Here is a 19,294-nt window from a genome sequence, read left to right as displayed (position 1 = left end):
GAGCCGTGCGCACATTCAGCCAGTCCATAGGAAAGCATTCTCACTGCTTTACTATGGACGGCAGCGTCTTCTCACTGTGAAAATCACAGTGAGAAATGCGGAAGCGCCTCTAGCGGCTGTCAATGAGGCAGCCACTAGAGGCTGGATTAACCCTAAAGTAAACATAGCAGTTTCTATGAAACTGCTATGTTTACAGCAGGCAGGGTTAATCCTAGATGGACCTGGCACTCAGACCACTTCATTAAGCTGAAGTGGTCTGGGTGCCTATAGTGGTCCTTAAACTGGTGCAAAGGACCTCCTGGCACCATAACAACTTTATTATAAATAAGTTGTTATGGTGCCTGGAGTGTTTCTTAAATCCACACCATAACTAATTGTTTTGTTCAGGATTTACCTGTGGACAGGTAAATTCTGAGCGAATCGATCTTTTGAGTGTAAATTAAAAGGGATTGATACAGCCGAATCAACAGACAAGTTTTTGCATAAGTCTAGTGAATACCAAACAATTCTGACTGGGTTGTTCACTAAAGTGAGAATTGTCAGGATTTCAAAGTCACTTTCATGTTTAAAGCCAAAGTAGTGGAACCAGAGGCATAGATGACTTAGAGAATTTCTCCAGTTTGGCTACTTTGGCCTTAAATTTGAAAATCACTTAGAATTCCTGACAATGCTTACTTTAGTGAAAAATCTTGTTCTACTGTACTAAAATGAAAAAAAAACTAAATTTAGGTTTAAGTAGTTTTTCACTAAAATGAGAATTCAATTTTAAACTCAAAATAGCCAAACTGGAAACCTTCTCTAAATCAGCTATGCATTCAGTTTGGCTGCTCTGGCCTTAAATGTGAAACTCATTTTAAAGTCTCACTTTAGTAAATAACCCTGTTAGAGATAGTAAATAACTCACATTGTGATAAATTGAAATATAAGTTTGAAGCATTTAGGTCAAAGTCAAACTGGGAATATTCTCCCATACAGGTATGTTCATCAATCGAGGGTTTCATTGACTAAGCACCGTATTTTAGTGAATAAACAACCCAAACTGTAAAATGTTAGCAGAACAATCAAGTTCTATAACTATAGGAGAGTTAAGAAAGTCATTCCTAATCAGCTAATTTTGCAATTCTGATTTAATTTGCCACACTTTAGTGATTAGTGAATAAAACCCCTTGGCAGTCGTGCCCTAAATAATAAAATTTGTTTTTCAAAATTGAAAGGACCACTATAGGCACCCAGACCACTTCAGCTCAATGAAGTGGTCTGGGTGCCAAGTCCCCCTAGTGTTAAAGGACCACTCTAGGCACCCAGACCACTTCAGCTTAATGAAGTGGTCTGGGTGCCAGGTCCAGCTAGGGGTAACTAATTTTTTTATAAACATAGCAGTTTCAGAGAAACTGCTATGTTTATCAATTAGTTAAGCCTTCCCCTATTTCCTCTAGTGGCTGTCTCACTGACAGCCGCTAGAGGCGCTTGCGTGATTCTCACTGTGAAAATCACAGTGAGAGCACGCAAGCGTCCATAGGAAAGCATTATGAATGCTTTCCTATGTGACCGGCTGAATGCGCGCGCAGCTCTTGCCGCGCGTGCGCATTCAGCCGACGGGGAGGAACGGAGGCGGAGAGGAGGAGGAGAGCTCCCCGCCCAGCGCTGGAAAAAGGTAAGTTTTAACCCTTTTCCCCTTTCCAGAGCCGGGCGGGAGGGGGTCCCTGAGGGTGGGGGCACCCTCAGGGCACTCTAGTGCCAGGAAAACGAGTATGCTTTCCTGGCACTAGAGTGGTCCTTTAACCCTGCAGCTGAAAACATAGCAGTTTCAGAGAAACTGCTATGTTTACATTGTGGGTTAATCCAGCCTCTAGTAGCTGTCTCCCTGACAGCCGCTAGAGGCGCTTCCGAAATGCTCAATGCCAAAATTGTGTTGAGGACATGCGGACATCCATATGGGCGGTTTGAATGTGCGCATGTGTATTCAGAGCTGACGTCGGCAGGAGGAGGAGAGTTCACCAGCGCCAAAGAAGCCCGGCGGTGGATTAAGGTAAGTGGTAAGATTCAGCCCAGCGGGAGAGGGGGCACTAATAAACCTATAGTGCCAGGAAAATGAGTTTGTTTTCCTGGCACTATAGTGCTCCTTTAAGGCCGGAGTAGCCAGTTTTGTTACTCTCAGCCAAGCATTGGCACTTTTTCCTAAAAATTAGGAAAGCCGAATACCGCTTGGGGTGGGGGGGAGCCCAAATCGGCCCCGGAGACAACTTTCGAGTTAAAACGTTTGAAAACATTTTCATCCCTTGAGGAAGGAGTGCCCCCGGGGGGATTCCTGGCACCAAAACAACTTAGTTCAGATGGAGTTGTTATGGTGCCTGAACTGTCCCTTAAAATGTGAAATTCACACTTTAGTGAATAACCCTGTGAATAAAGTAAACTGTGAAATTTAGGTTAAAAAATTACCACAAATTGTATAATATGGACAGATTTTCATTGTATTTTAGTGTTGCCTTTGCTATTTCTCCTCACAGTTTAGGACCACGTTTGACCCATAGGGTGTTCTTAGAGCAAAGCATCATGGGAGTTGTAGTTTTTACCATAACTCCGGCTAGCCCCCTTCCTTAGGAGCACAGAGGCCCAGTGAGTGCGCACTCCCCTCACACACTGACTCCCTCGTACTCACTTTGGCTGTTGACCTGTGCGCGCCCCCGGCTCGGCTCCCGCCTGGCTGTTGACCTGTGCGCGCCCCCGGCTCGGCTCCCGCCTGGCGAGCAAGCGAGCGCGCGCGCGCATGGGACCAGGCACGCTGACACCGCGCGCGCAGAGCTCGGGACGTCCTCAGGCCACGCCCCCTCCCCCCTCCAAGTCCGCTCTACCCACAATGCCTCGGGAAGCGGCGCAGCGAAGGTCTGAGCCGTCGGCCGCCATGTTGTTGTGACTCGGTGTTGTTACCTGGCTCCCTCTCCATAGCTGCTCGGATTCCTGCGGCGGGGGGGATTCGCTGCGCAGATCGCTGGGGGGGAGAGAGAGGAGCGGGCTGTCCCGGCTGTGTCTATCGGAGAGCGGGGGTCCCGGAGCAGGATGGCCGCTCTGTTAGGAGGTATCCCATGATGTGATGCTATGCTGGGCTGGGGGTCAGGCTTGGGCCTCGGAGTAGGCCTCAGTGCGCCTCCCGGCTTCGGCTTTTATAATCCCTACTCTCCCTGTGCATCCCCCCTCTATACAGCCCGCATCCCGGCAATGCTATTATAACCAGGCTCCTGGCTTGTTTACTCAAATAAAGGAAGGAGCACGACCATAAATGTTTATACACAAAAACAATACCTTTATTCAATAGGTACACTCTATTGGAATATCTCATTACATAAAAAATAGGGTCATCTCATACTATAAAGCAACAACCAGAACACTTCTGGATATATGTATGTAGACGCCAAATATTAGTATATTAGTCATATGTGGGACACCAATATAATCCAACCCCACGAACATAAATACATATGAACAAAAACAACCAGCATACCAGACGTAGTGAGAAGCAGAGCCTCCCTTGATGAAGGCATTTTTGCCGAAACGTTGGGGGTGTTTTGGTGACTGACTCTGTCCCTGCCTCTCACTACGTCTGGTATACTGGTTATTTTTGTTCATATGTATTTATGTTCGTGGGGTTGGATTATATTGATGTCTCGTTTGACTATTCGATATACTGATATTTGGCGTCTACATACATATATCCAGAAGTGTTCTGGTTGTTGCTTTATAGTATGATATGACCCTATTTTTTAGGTAATGAGATATTCCAATAGAGTGTACCTATTGAATAAAGGTATTTTTTATGTATATGAACATTTATGGTCGTGCTCCTTACTTTATTTCTATTTACATGTTTTGGGATAGAGCCTCATGTAAGTGAGCACCCTATATCTTATTTTCGCAGAGCCCCATTCAGGGGCTAGTTTAGGTCTAATATTGGGTGTGCCTACCTTGTTTTTTTTTTACTATCCCCGGTTTGTTCACACCTGGGCTTGATAAGGACTAATAACATTTGCTAGTAACAAAACCAAAAATGCATGTTAACTGTTTGATTACTAGATGTGTGCCATTGCAAAGCAATGTGTGGGATATAGCTCTTGTATTTAAAGAAAAAAATAAGTTGTTATGGTGTCAGGAGTCCATCGGGCGGATCTTACCTTAAGGAGTTAAACTATTTGCAAATTGTTCAACCCCAAAGTTGCCTCCAGTGCCAATCTCCATTTCCCCCAGCCAGCATCTGACTTCTGAAATGTCCGGACACTGGTGCCGCTAATTGACTGAGAGCGGTCAGTTACCCACTGAGACAATCCGTGGCTCCCCATAAACAAAACTGCATTGGAAAGGAACCAACTTTTTTCCAAGCCAATTTCATTAATAGGGAATCACTTATTGACTGAGAGCTTCAGCGGAAAGCTCTAAGCCAATCAGAGGCACCCCTGCTCAGCAGCACTCTGCGCTTCCTGAAACTGACATTTCAAAAGCCAGATGCTATGAGAGAAGGGGGGGTGGGGTGGGGTGGAGTTGAGATTGGCACTGGAGGCAGCTGTTTAACCCCTTAAGGAAAGACTGAGCTCAAGGGACACCTGGCACCATAACAAATTCATTCTATATAAAGTCGTGTTAGTGTCTGGAGTGCTCCTTTAAGCCAAATAAGATGTTCAGGTGTTTCACTGTAGTTTAGATTATCTATATAGTGTAGTCAATCCTATAACATCCTTTATGATGTGTTGGGCATACCATTCAAAACTTATGTGATGTCTGTGTATGTTATAGTCTTAATGTGTAATACACCTGAGATGATGTCATAGGCTGTATTCTGTCACAATGTAAATTATTATATAGCGCCAGCAAATTCCATAGCGCTGTACAATGGGCCGTGCATATTATCATCTGCTAAACTTAATTGTGTATTTGTATGATACCTTTTCAAATGGAAAGAGCCGAAGTTGGCATCTTATTTAGCTCAGCCTTGTTATAAAGAGGTAGGTGTAAAGTCATTAACCAGTTTGCATAGATATACTCAATGTAGGTTAAAAAAGTAAAAATGTTACTTTAACATACACCCCTACACATCCTAAGTAAGATTTGAGGTGACACACTTTAATTAGAATCTAGCTTTTGTTTGTATATGACCAACATTTCTCTCTTATTTTACTTAAGCCGTTATGGCGTTCTTTGCCGTTCGCATTTTAAAATCTGACTGTAGGGGGACTGCCTTGGCTGTCAGGCAGTCCCCCAAACACTGTAACAATAATAAAAAAAAAAAAAACTTAAAAATGCTGTATATAGATATGTGTATATTTAAAAATATTTTAGCAGGAAGGATAGATTGAGATTTTCAAGTATGTCCTGAGCCCACTGGAGATGCAAAGCCAGTGAACCACTCATGGACAGCTGTTTCGTTGGTAATGCAACTCATCAGAATTAGGTTGCTTACTGGCTTGTTATTGAGGATTAGCTTTACTTGCAAAGGAAAAACCAGTTGTGTTTCAAAGCTGTTGTATGCAGCAAACACAAACTCCAAGGAATCCATGTTTAAAATGGAATAATGAGGTAAAAATGTGATTATTTGTTGAACTAATTTGCACATGCCCACCCAGAATCCTCTGCAGTAGTAACATCACTGCAAATTTGAGGTTTCTGTGGGAAAATATTTAATTTCTAGATGTATATTTATGTAATCTTTTTACATAATTATGTGATTTTACAAATTACAATTTGAGGGACCTGTTTGACAATACAGAAAGTCCAGATAATTTAATTTGCAATCCCTATATTTAACTCTAACTTTTTCCAAAACACCAATATTACCTTTACATGGTATACTGTTGTACTTGGGAGTTGTCGCTGAACACAAATATTAGTGTTCTAAAACTGTAAAACGTATCACTACTATCTCATCGGTAAAAGTGAATTTAAAAAAAAAAATGCAAAAACAAATATGAATGCTAACTTTGGCCAGCGTTTGTGACTTAATGGCTAATAAAATACTTTTTCAAATGGTATGCTTTGATGTGGGTCATTCTCATTCCTGGGCTGGCATACCGTCTCAAAGGCAACATAACCGATCCAGCAAATTTCAGTGTGCAAAAACAGAAATGGGCTAGTCTTATTTTTGACCCTGTAACTTTCCAAAACACCATGAAACCTGGACGTGAGGGGTTAATGTTGTACTCTCAAGACATTACTGAACACAAATGTGTGTTTTAGATCAGTACTAGTGTAATGCTGATGATATCAGTGAGAGGGCAGCTTATTTGTAAAAAATGCAAAAAAACAAACATGGACGCTAACTTTGGCCAGGGTTTGTGATTAAGTGGCTACTGAAAAAGACAGGACATGCCCTATTTTAAATACCCTGGGTTGTCTACTTTTAGAAATGGTATGTCATGATGGTGGTAATTTTTCATTTTGGGCTGTCATATTGTCTCCAAGGCAACATAGGCCTAGCAAACCAATCTGGTAAATTTCAACATGTGAAAACGGGAAAGCCCCATATTTAACCCTGTAACTTTTCAAAACTCAATAAAATCTGTATGGGGGATGTGGAGGCTACTGTTGTATTTGTGAGACATTGCTGTGTCTTATTGCAGTGAAAGCTAACCGGATTAGAACATCCTCAGTTAAAATGCCATGCAGAACTTAAAGGAACACTATAGTGTTAGGAATACAAATATGTAATCCTAACGCTATAGAAACCCTAGTCACCTAAACAGTAACTAGGGCCCCGATTCGTGACGAGTAAATGCTAAATTAACCATTTATTTGCTTCTTATTTCCTCCTCCATCGATGTCAGCTCCCAAGTGGAGCCAGAGGCGTGCGCATTCAAACACGTCCATAGGAAAGCATTACTCAGTGCTTTCCCATGGGGATCTTTTTTGACGCTGTAGGTCCGATCTTCTGTCCTTAAGGGGTTAAAGTAATGCATTTGTTTGGGGTGTTTGATATTTTAGTTAAAATACTTATGGAAGAAATGTTTATAAATGTTACTTAGTCTAGAAAACATGTTGTGTGAGACTGGAGTTCTTTTAAAACATACAGTTTTGCTGTGAGTTATCACATTGTGCCAGTAAAATGTGACTTTATGAAGTCAGATTGACAACTTTTAGATTACTTAGAATTGTTGCAGTTCACTGCCCCATGGCGACTGTCCTGTGTTGGGCCTACTACATTCAGATCATGTCAGCCCAATGTGATTTTTGTCCCTTATAGAAGACTGTTGTCTTAATAGAGTGAATTCTGTCTAATTAAACTAACCCTTCTGAATGAAAATGTGTCAATACAATCTTTAAACATCTGCAGCCAGATGTTTATCCTGTGCCTTATTGACCTAGTTTCTGTAGTCAACCTTTCAGGGGCACTTTGAACAACTCAATCGAATTCTTATTGAAGGGTCCTCTGAGGACTTGAGCATCAACTTTATCATCTGTGTGCAGGATTTGAATGCTCTCTCTCTGCCTGCTTTCCCCATGGAAATTCTTTGAAATCGTAACTCTAAAATTAGGATTTATCATGTCCAAATCTGGCTTCTCTATCACCACCAGTCTCCTGAGCATTTGATATGGTGGAGTCCAGCCATGCACCATTTACTGCCTGTGGTCTTCAGTGGTGCATAGAGGCACTTGTTGTAGTAGTTACTTGCCTTGGGTGTATAAGATATAAATATCTCCATTAATACTATTACTGACTTGATAAACAATGTATATTTGGGAGTTAACATGTATTTTATACATTTCTGAAAAGCACTTGTGCAATGCTCATAATTTTATTGTCTGTCTATATATTCATTTATATTAATTTTTATTGCCTATAGTTGTGAGAACGGCTCTGTGGAACACATTTTAAAGGTATTCCCTGATATACCTCCATTTTCCTTGCACTTCTGGGTTCCAGTTTGATATGCTACTGTGGGCTTCCACCCGTAGGTAACATTAACACGAGTGCCTGGAATTGTTACTGACCGGAAATGTTTTGCTGCTTATGGGACATACTTTTTTAGTTTCTGATTGATTTTATCAAGTTTTGAAATGTTTGTTAGTTGCTGACCCGATTCTCCCCTAAAGTGTGAATTTTAGGGATTATAAAATTAATAAAATTTTAGGCAAAAATAGTCAAATAAATCTGAATGTGAGTTTGAAGTCTAACTATTTTGACTTAAATTTGAGATGTTATTTATATATGTTTACTTTATTTTCCCACCATTTACACTAAAAAATAAACCAGTGGGAGCGAGCTGTAGTCGTGATGTTGCTTGGAGTGCTCCTTTAAAATCAGTTACACCCACTTAGCCTATTTTTTATTTTTTAGATTGTAAAGATGTGTTGAAAGCATTGACATGTGTTTTTTGTTTTTTTATAATTTTTTTTAATTTATGTAATTTATGCGTTTTGTGGTTATACTGTGTACTGAATGTACTGTGGTTCAATCACAGCTAAATACATTTCACAGCGTAAGACAATACAAGATAAGATTGAGCATTTTGAGTTATCAAATACAGTGAGACAATATTACGAATTGTAGTTGTATACCGGTGATAGTGTAACAATCTTTGATATCGTATCACATTGTTATAGTATAGTGGTATATAACATTCAACATGACATATTGTTTACATATCAGCTCTCAGTGTAATTTCACACACCATTCCTATGTAAGGAGGATAAGGTGGTGGGGGGATAGGTTATGATTATCCATTCGGTAGTGTTCCAGTCCGTGGTCCCCATATTACATTTCACTAAGGTTTAACATAAGTTTGATATGCTTTTATAGTGTAGGATATATCAGAAAAGCACTAAAGATGCATGATCTTTTTGTTGTTGCAAACGTGAAAACGTGGACATTTTGTCCGACCACCCTAACTAGGGTCTTTGAGTTGCTGCGCTGAGGGAGAAGGCAGACAGAATGCAGCACCCCGTAGCCCATAATATGTATGTGACTCTTCCGGGCGTGTGGAATATTAAATAATTTCAAGCGTGGGAGGGTAAAGACAACAAATAGAAGTTATATTATGATAGAGGCTCTCGTAGGATATCACATTCTGTCTATCCATGTAAACTTCTAGTTACTGACTAGCGTGCTCCAACTCAGTAGACTTTACCGGAGTATGGAGTGTTGCCAGTCACGTAGAGTGTTTTAAGCATTTCGGTATTTATCCCGAAAAAGAAGGGTTAGTGTTTAAGTATTTCAGCCATAGCTCCCAAGTAGAGGAGTGTGTTAGATATTTACTAGTTAGAGAGGCTGTTATTTACTCCATTACTCTGAGTGACTTTCTTGTAGGGAAGTGGCGCGAGTACCTTTTCCATTTAACTGCAACGAGGAGGTTGGCAGCTGTCAGCAAGTGGGTCATTAATACCCGTTGTGGTTTGAGAGTAGGATTGGAGTATAATAGGAACAGCATATTTTCAGGGGTGTGTGCCAGGCCACCTCGTGGGATGGCATTGATCATTTCCCCCACTTTCCGCCAGCAAGTTTGTATGATGGGACAAGTCCACCAAACGTGAGCGGTGGTGCTCACCGATTTGTGTATGCTTTGAAATATAATGTCCCATTCCCTAGGAGTGAGATTGATGTTAAGTTCCCTATTCCAGGATGACGTGCAGTGAGGTAATTGTCCCTTGAGCCCATCTTGTAACATCTTCTAAAATATTGATAAGTGTTTACGTCTAAGGCTATGAGAGTCACAGTAGATTTCAAAGTTTGAGAGTGTACGGATCCTTTGAGAAGTTGGTTTGTTAAATGCATGAAGTGGGACAGTTGTGCATATTTAAAAGCTTGCAGTGGCGTGGGATTTTTCGTTCTTATAAGGGAATTCAGTGGCTTAACTGAATTTTTTTCTAGAACGGTATGCAATCTAAGAGAAGATGCCTTCTGGGGGTACCTGTATGAATTCAAATGAATGGGCTTATAGATCCTGTTGGAACAGTGGGTTGTCAGTCAATGGAAATAGTGGAGATGGGTTAGGGGATATGGAGGAGCATTGTCTCCTGAGTTTCCAAAAGTGGAGTGGGGGGATAATGGTAAGATGAAGACTGTTGAGGTGAGAGGAACATTTGTGCAGTTTTAAGCCACGGGATCGTATGAATTGTGGTTTAAAAGAAGGAGTCTTCCAGCTTTACCCATTGCGTCTGTGGATGTGGGTTAGCCCATTCATAGATCCTAGTAAGCATAATCGCTTTATCGTGTACTCCCATGTTTGGCATGCCCAATCCACTTTGGGTTTTGGGTCTTGTGAGTATATTAAATGTGATCCGTGGGTGTTTGTTTGCCCATATATATTTGGTAAATAATTGTTTAATTTTAGCAAAGAACGTTTTGGGGATCTGAATTGGGAGGGTCTGTAGGAGGTATAACCGCTTTGGGAGAGTGTTCATTTTTAAAATGTTTATGCGACACAGCCAGCCAAACTGTGGCTTCTGCCAGGTGGCCAGGTCATTAGCAATCTTGTGCAGAAGTGGGATGAAATAGCATAAGTGTCAGTGAGATTGCTTGGTAGATGTATTCCCAAATACCGCCATTCAACAGTGTTTGAGAGTGTCGATTTTTAGGGGTAGGATCTAACTTTTGGTAAAATTGACCTGGAAATGTGAAACATTATATTTAGCTATTCCCTCCAAGAGGGGAGTCATTGTTGCAGGGGATGTTGGCGTAAAAAGCAAATCATCAGCAAATGCTGGTGAATCAGGTGATCTGTCCAGAATTAAGTTGAAAAGTTCTGAGAGTACTTTTGGAATGTCTTCTTGGGCCTCCTTCAGGGCTTCCCCTTATCCTGAGATTGTTCCTTCTCCCCCTTTTTGTCTAAATCATTCATAGACCATTGCATAACTGCCAGCTGGGAAGTATGTGCCCTCAGTGTCTTGGAGTAACGTACTCTGTGTATGTACCACTTCTCTGTCATCCTCCAATGGTCCTATTCTATCTCCCATGTGGACGGATGTCGGCACTGAAGGCGTCTAGCTTGCCTTGGAAAGATACTTCTAATTTACCCAACATATTTGCCAGGTCTTGTTTAGATGACATATTTCGTACCAAATCTCTCACCTCTGTGTCAACAGGCGTGCTGGACGTTTGAGTCTCCTGGACTCGGTGGGGTGAGGGCGACATATTTGGGCCTGATTGTTGCTCCGCGGTGGTCGCGGAAATATTTAGTTAGGGCTCAAGATTTACCAGCCGGTGTTTTGTGTGAGGAGTAAATTATGCTGCGGCCTTTCCGCCCCCAGCAATGTTTTTTTTTTTTCCTTTCCCTGTAACAGTATAAGGCTTTGAGAATTTTCAATTAAAGGGACATTATAGGTCATGCCCCTTCAGTCTCACTGCTCAATTCTCTTTAATTTAGGAGTTGAATTACTTTGTGTATGCAGCTCTAGTGACCCCATCCTACAGTTTTTCTACACACTTCCTATAAAGAGATGTCCAATGTTTATCCTTTATTGCACATTCTGTTTAATTTAGAAAATCTTTTCTCCTGTTCTGTTAATAATCTGCTACTTCAATTAAAAGTGCAGGGGATAAATACCTCTAAATTTAAAACACACTGTGATGCTGTCACATCTGATTGAAAATGTCAATTATTTTTTTTTAGGTAGGCTGGATGTGTGCCAGTGGTGGCGACGTGTCTTGGGTTTCATTTACAAAAGTGATGCAACTCCTAAATCAGTGCTCAACAAACCCCAGGTGCCAGGTTGCCATGGCGACTAGGATTTTAGTCCTGGAGCCTGGGATTTGTTGGCCCATTCGGCCCCTAAGGTGGTCGGCTGCCTATGAGTGAAGGCAGCCGGCTCATAAAGAGCATGGGCATGTGGTCGGCCAGCCGCCCGCACGGTTAAAGGGAGAGCATTTGAGGTCGGCCAGCAAGCTGATGCAGAATGTGGGCGTCCGGTAGGTCGTGCTGGAATGTGCGGGAGGCTCCTAGAAGGTTGAGGCAGACTGGCAGTCGCGTGAGAGAGCTATAACCTCCCTCCCTGCTTTGCTACCTCGCGCGTCCTCCAGTGATGCCAGGAGCCAGAATATTACGTCATTCTGGCATCAGTAAACAGCGCTCTATGCAAAGCAGGGAGATGACTGAAGCCCCACTGGACCCCAGGGAAAGCCAAACCGCTCCAGGTAGGGAGGCTGGGTGGACACCTTAATGTGTTATTGCAGTGACTGAGAATGTGAGTGTGTGTTTAGGTGACTGGTCCCCCTCCAATCGCACATGTAAGGTTTTTTTGACTTGAATGTATCTCTATGGGAAGCATTCAGCGCCTCCATGCAGAGCGTGGAGACGCTAAACGTAGGTGCTGCATACTGTGCACCACTGACCCAGCATGCACTCTAGAGGCCATCTGAGTGACTTTCATTAGAAGTGTTACTAGGCAACAATGTAAATACTACCTTTTCTCTAAAAAGGTAGGCTTTACATTAAAAAGTGTGGAGGGACAGGTTATAGACACAAGAACAACTACATGACGCTGTATTGGTTCTGGTGACTATAGTGTCCCTTTAAGAATTGTATTTTTGACATTGAAAAACCTGGCTCCTAGATTCCAAGCAAATTTATCGAGCCCTGTCCTAAATGATCAAGAATTGAACAGTGAGACTGCAGAGGCATGATCTATACACTATAGCTGCTCCATTAAGCTGAAGCTGTTTTGATGCATAGAGTATACAGAAAAATACCTGCCTTGTGTGAGATATTCCATTTACTATTATAGCAAAATTCTGCACATACATGTGGTTTGCTGTCACCACACATCTGTTCAAAGTGAAGATATAATTGGAGTTATTTTTTTTTTGCAAACCACCACAATCACATTGAAAGGTCGGAGTGATTTACAGTATGATTCCTAGGTATGGTTTTGATATTTTGTGCCTTTGGTCGGTCAGTCAGGTCCGAAAGTTAAATCACTGTAATGTCCATAGTACTTTGCTTTGAATCATTTGGCTTTCAGTGGTGTCCAGCATACCTCTGTAGCGTATGTAGTTACAGGTTAATAAAAATTTAGCACTAATCCCTTACAGGTAATTTAATTTGATTGCATTATGTAAGTGTTTATTATTGCTTTCCATTCTCTCAATCAATACCTTAGCACGATCCCTCAGGTGCACTGTGTAAATACATGGCATATAATAAGGGATTGATTTAATTCTTCTGACCCAGAGGACACAACCATACGAAGCCTCTTTCGAATGATGAGAGGCTGACAATGGAGAGGTCTATATGGCTTTAAAAATAATCTTCTTAACCTTACAGGACCTGTCATCAAAGATAACTCTCCATTAATCAGCTGTCAATACGGTGTATTATAACCACACGCGATAAAAACGTCAAGGGATTAGCACCAATCCCTGTACCATAAGAATCAGAAATTGACTGACACTCTCAAAAGTGGAAATCTTAGAAAAATGTTTTTAATTATTTATAAATCTTTTTAAAATGTTATGCATTCACACACTTTTCTTCAGTGTATTTTGCTATGTTTATGTAATATGCACATACAGCTGTATGTGGACAAGCAACAGGTGAAGGCCAGGTGCATGTAATGTATTTTAAAATCTATTCTTATAAACCTTCCAATCAGAATTACTGCTGGTGTGCACTGTATTATCATGTTGATTTTTGTAAGAATGAGGTGAACATCCTAGTAAAGCATATATTGAACATGGAGCTCTGTAAAGTATATTGTTATCTTACGTAAGTGTGATGGATTATTTATAGGAAAACATGTAACCGGGTCTGTTGTACAGGGCCACAGAATATGTTGGAGAAATGTATAACACAAATAATTTTGGAGACTATATGATCCCTTTAATTGGCGTGGGAGATAAAGGTAAAATATTAATTTAAATAAGTCACTTGTACTAATGTACTCCACCTGTACAGGATACAATGTTTTTCCTCCAAACAAGCATCCCGCCAAATAAAATCTGCCTTTGGTCCTCACACCACTGCCCAGCCCTACCATTTGTAGTACTGGTAAGGAAATGTCTAACTATGGGGAAGGACTGCCATCAATGTGTGCAGCAGAAAACCGCAGGGCTTTTAAAGACCATCTAGGAGATTCTAGGTTTACTTCTTGCAACGTACACACTGTCCACCTTTCTTTGTCATGTAAACAGCGTCCAGCTCCGTTTCATAGAGAAGCATTGGATAGCGCATGCACGGCAAAACGCAACTGTCAGCAGCATTTAATTGCAGGACTGAGTTTTACTCGTTTGTGGAGACGAAAGCGCTTCTAATGGCTGTCAGGAAGACTTGCATAACCCTTTAATGTAAAACTCTGCCATTTTGTAAACCAAAGTGCTCTTGGTGCCTGTAGTTTTACTTTAATTGTTACATTTTGCATAAGTGTAGTTATATATTCGTTTTACAGTTTTTTTTGCCATCCTCCTTACAAAACTAGTATATTTTTGTGGGTTTTATTTTGTATGTGACCTAGGCAATCACGTTGACATTGTGAGAGTAGAAAGTAAACTGAAGGAACACTATAGCACTAGGAATACAAATTGAATTACATTGATTCCCACCCTGCTCTGTCTGCGGCTGGTCCCGCCTCCTGGGCTGAGATCATCAAAGTTGATACTCTCTGACAATACAATGCTTTCCCTTACGTAAGCTTGGGCGCGCATGCTGCGCAGTGAGAGTCAGATGGCCTCTGTGAGACCATCTGATTAAAAAAGTGTCATTTAAATCCACTTTTTCAAGGAAGTGCCACTAGTGGGTGTCATACTGACCGCTACCAGAGGAAGGTTAGCCCTGCAAAGAAAGCATCAAATCCTGCAAAACGGAAATGTTTTCAGCTGCGTGGTTAAAAATGGGTAGGGGCGTTCACGGCATCTATAGTTACTTTAATTGATACATCTTGCATGTGTGTAGACATGGATCAGTTATATATTGTTAGACTTTCACTCTGTCTACCTTATAAAATCCAGTATTGTTCATGGGGTCGGTCGACAGTGAAGTATTTTGCTTATGTGTTGGACCTTGGTTTGTTTTAATAGTTGCAGAGATAATGTACACCACGTATGTCAAACCTATGGGCTGCATGTGGCCCACAATGGATATATTTGCGGCTGACCTGCGGGAGCACGCAATCGGCCGTCAGGGGGAAGACAAGGAATCAAACACAACACAAAGTGGCCCCAGTGCAATATAGCCATTGTGTGCCGCATGCGGCCTGCATGTTTGACATGCTTGATGTACACTATACCATGACTCACAGGTGCCATTAGCATCCTTTTTATAAATAGCTGACACACAATCAATCCTATATGATATAGTGTGAATAATGTTTAGTAAGTGTACTGGGAAAGCTGCTTCGTATGCACATAATTTGTACGCTTGTTTATAGAAAATTCACCCAGGGAACCGCTGTGATCATTCCCTTTTTTATGCCTATTCAAAATAAAGTTGACTAAAGGATTACGTGTTACAGTTGTGTAATGCAGTGATTAAAAAATAACTTGATCACTGACAGCTGCTTTAATTTTTGTTCTCCACCCGCCCCCAAGTTCCTGTGTTCTTCTGGAATTGTTATAAAATGCAGTTCTCTGGTGTAGTTTGACATGGGAATATAAAATTGCGTTGTAGAAAATAAACATGGAACCAGAGAAACCTTAATAAATGTAAAAGTGGATCTAAACTTGTAAGCCTTTGGTAGAAATCCTATTGATGTCGAATTCACCACTGTGTGCTGTAGTGTGAATATTGGATGAAAATGACTATTATTGCAGGAAGAGACATGGGCTCGGACCAGAGGAATAAATCTATGTACTGCTGTTCACTTTCATGACTTCAAACGTATCTTGATACAAAGTAGCAGTCCAGCCTCATTCTTCCCTCTTCGTTAATACAAATACTTTATTAAACACCAAGCGAAGTATTGTTCACACAACTCTTCACTCTTAACCACTTCAGCTCATTGAAGTGGTCTGGGTGCAATGTCACAGGTCCCTTAACCCTGCAAATGTAATAATTGCAGTTTTTAATAAACTGCAATAATTACCTGCCATGGTTAACTCCACCTCTAGTGAACAAACAGTCACTAGAGGGGCTTCCGGTGGTAAGGTGACTTTTGGTCGCCTGACACTGGACATCCTCACGCTATGCATGAGGACATCCAGCGTCGTGTAAAACCCCATAGGAATAGATCATACATGCTTTCCTATGGGTAAGTACTAATGCAAGCGCGGCCAACGCCGCACATGCGCCTTAGGTCCTCCCTGCCAGCTGATGTCGGTGGGGGAGAGGTGGATCCCCAGTGGGACATCGGCACTTGAATCAGTTAAGTGATAGATTAGGTTCTTAACTCATTCTGCTCCAAAAAGGGTGGAGCACTATAGGGAGCTAACAACTTTCTTTTCCTGGCACTATAGTTTCAATGAAAACATAAAACACTGGTTGTGGTGGTCCCCATTGGGAAAAAAAAAAGTTATAACTTGTTTGGACTGGGGGCAGTACTAAGCCAGATCGGAGAGGATGGAGGGGAATACCCGGTGGCCTACCTGAGCCGGAAACTTCTACCAAGGGAGGTCAGTTATGTGGCAATTGAGAAGGAGTGCCTGGCATTGGTTTGGGCCCTTAAGAAATGACCTCCCTACCTATATGGCTGTGCCTTCACACTCATCACTGACCACAATGCCTTGGTCTGGCTCATCCGGGTCTTAGGAGACCCGTTTGCTGCGCTTGAGCCTTGCCCTACAACCATATGACTTTACCATCCACTACCGCCCTGGCAAACAAAACGGGAATGCAGACGGGCTGTCACGTCAAACTGACTTATCGTACTAAACCTTGGACTTCCTGTCAGCCCCTACTGGACCAGGAAAGGTCCAACCGTATCTACCGGAGCAGGGAGAAAAAGGGGGGCCATTGTAAAGGCTTCACCTGTATCCATTCGTTTATTTCCTCTCCCTGCTATTTAAGTGACTTTGAAGTATTCCTTTTATTTGTGTTCGGGACATTTATTCGTTCTACCGAACGGAGGCCACCCTGGGTAGCAATCAGAACTTAGAACACCAAGTAAACACACGAAAACCGCAAAGTAATTGAGTACTTCTAGGTGGCCGGCATTCGGCATACGAACACGTGGCGAGAACAAAGGATGGCCATCTTAAATCTCCCGAACGCAGCCAGCGGGACTTACTTGTGGATTGCCTGGAACCGTTTTCGGCATGGCAATCACACGAACACCCGGTCTTTATGGAAGTCCCGTGTGACCTATTTCCACTCCAGAGGAGGAGCTTGTACTATATAAATTGAATGCCTGTTGCTTCCAGTAAATCAGTCTTGTTTCAGCATTAAGCTTTCGCTCATGTGTGGATTATTTGGCGATACCAGCGATATTTATTCCTGCAGATTCTAGGCGATACTTTGCTATTGGGAAAAGGAATGCTAGATAGTGATACCAGTTACTACCGTCACATAACTTACATTTGTTCCAGTGCTCAAGGCCGGAGGGAGGAAAGAACACTATGGGACGGGGGAGGAAAGAACACTATGGGACGGGGGAGGAAAGAACACTATGGGACGGGGGAGGAAAGAACACTATGGGACGGGGCAGGAAAGAACACTATGGGACGGGGGAGGAAAGAACACTATGGGACGGGGGAGGAAAGAACACTATGGGACGGGGGAGGAAAGAACACTATGGGACGGAGGGAGGAAAGAACACTATGGGACGGAGGGAGGAAAGAACACTATGGGACGGAGGGAGGAAAGAACACTATGGGACGGAGGGAGGAAAGAACACTATGGGACGGAGGGAGGAAAGAACACTATGGGACGGAGGGAGGAAAGAACACTATGGGACGGAGGGAGGAAAGAACACTATGGGACGGAGGGAGGAAAGAACACTATGGGACGGAGGGGGGGAAGGAAGAAAAGCGGATGGGCACTAAAAGAAGGGAGAATGGAAATTTTTCACATTAGATTAATTCAGTTCATCAAGTCAAATATTAACAAATTTTAAGGGGAAAAAAGTTTTTTTTTTTTTTTTTAATCATTTGAGGAAAAAAGTAATTTTTGGTTTTGTGTAATATCTGAGTCAACTTATAATGAAACCATATATATGCTTTATTTTATAATATATTATACATATAGAATTTGTTTTAATTTTTTTTGTAAAACATTTTAGGTGTCTGGGGACTGCCTGGCCGCTCAGTCCCCCCTGCTGGCAGCTCCTTAGACTCCTATTGCGGCCATGTGATCATGGTGATAACATGTCCCATCACATGGCCCTGAAGGTCTGCGGTGGCCGGAGCTGCCGAGGTCAGGAAGGGGTTAAAATCACATTATCATAGAAGCGTACGGTGAACCCTTTTTTTCCCCTGTAGGAATCTTCTGGGACTGGTTTATATTCACAAATGTATAACAAGAAAGTGTGTGTATTTATTTATTTTTTTTAAACCCCTAAAATATTGAGTGAAATACTCCATTCTAAACAAGACATTTTTTTTTTTTTTTTGCAGATGATGACTTTGATCAGTTTGATAAGCCTGGTGCGGAAAGGTCTCGAAGAAGACGAACTGCTGATGACTGGGACAGGTAGCTAGGTTTTTCTCTGTTCAGATACTGTATGTTGATTTGCATTATCCATGCACATGCTGCTATTTTTTTACTGCTCTCTGTGTAAAGGCAGAGACTTATGTAGATGTTAGAAGCTGAATGTCCGCTAAAGATATGCAGAATTCAGCCTTTCCTTGAAAAATTTATTATCACACAGGAGTCTAGAAATCTTTGCTTTTTATTTTTTTTTTATTGGCTGTTTCCTATTAAGACTTTATAGGCTATAAGTTAGAGTATCACTTACAGGGTATATTGAGCTAGTGGGAAAAAAATTGCAGCTAGGCAATAGCGCAGCCCATGCAGAGCTTTGTAAGTAGACACTTTCAGCATTATGGGAGTGTAGATATATTTTGAATCTGCCATGTTTGTATGGTGAAGGTAACTTTCGTGTATAGATCATGCCCCTGCAGTCTCGTTGCCCAATAATCTGCTTTTTGGAGTTAAACGGATCCTATAATGCCAGGAAAACAAACCCGTTTTCCTGGCACTATAGGGTCTTGGAGTGCCTCTCTTCCTCGGGGCCCCCCTCTCTCGGCGCTGAAAGGTTAAAATCCCCATCAGCCACTTACCTTAATCCGGTGCTCATGACATCTCGGTACTCGGTGTAAATCGCGGAAGCAGCTTCTAGTGGCTGTCAGGGAGACAGCCACTAGAGGCTGGATTAATCATGCAGTGTAAACATAGCAGTTTCTCTGAATCCAAATTGTCTTAAGTTTGATTCTGATTTTTTTTTTTTTTTTTAA

The 19,294-nt window shown here is 41.9% G+C and overlaps 2 protein-coding genes across 5 annotated transcripts in view; one reads left to right on the top strand and one right to left on the bottom strand.

Annotated features, from left to right (window-relative positions):
* The window catches only part of CNPY1 (canopy FGF signaling regulator 1), a 114,295-nt gene extending 111,547 nt beyond the window's left edge, over window positions 1-2,748 (bottom strand). The window contains exon 1 of the mRNA XM_063452679.1: window positions 2,660-2,748. The gene's annotated coding sequence lies outside the window, so the exon portion shown is untranslated. The remainder of the gene's footprint in view (window positions 1-2,659) is intronic.
* A 155-nt stretch (window positions 2,749-2,903) lies between these two features.
* The window catches only part of RBM33 (RNA binding motif protein 33), an 81,060-nt gene continuing 64,669 nt past the window's right edge, over window positions 2,904-19,294 (top strand). For all 4 annotated transcript variants that reach the window (XM_063452674.1, XM_063452673.1, XM_063452675.1 and 1 more), the window contains exons 1-2: window positions 2,904-3,076; window positions 18,455-18,530. In XM_063452674.1, the coding sequence (XP_063308744.1) occupies window positions 3,058-3,076; window positions 18,455-18,530 (95 nt within the window). In that variant the 5' untranslated portion in view covers window positions 2,904-3,057. The remainder of the gene's footprint in view (window positions 3,077-18,454; window positions 18,531-19,294) is intronic.

This window comes from Pelobates fuscus, chromosome 4 (assembly GCF_036172605.1).
Source record: "Pelobates fuscus isolate aPelFus1 chromosome 4, aPelFus1.pri, whole genome shotgun sequence".
Lineage (NCBI taxonomy): Eukaryota > Metazoa > Chordata > Amphibia > Anura > Pelobatidae > Pelobates > Pelobates fuscus.
This window is presented reverse-complemented; position numbering and strand designations above follow the sequence as displayed.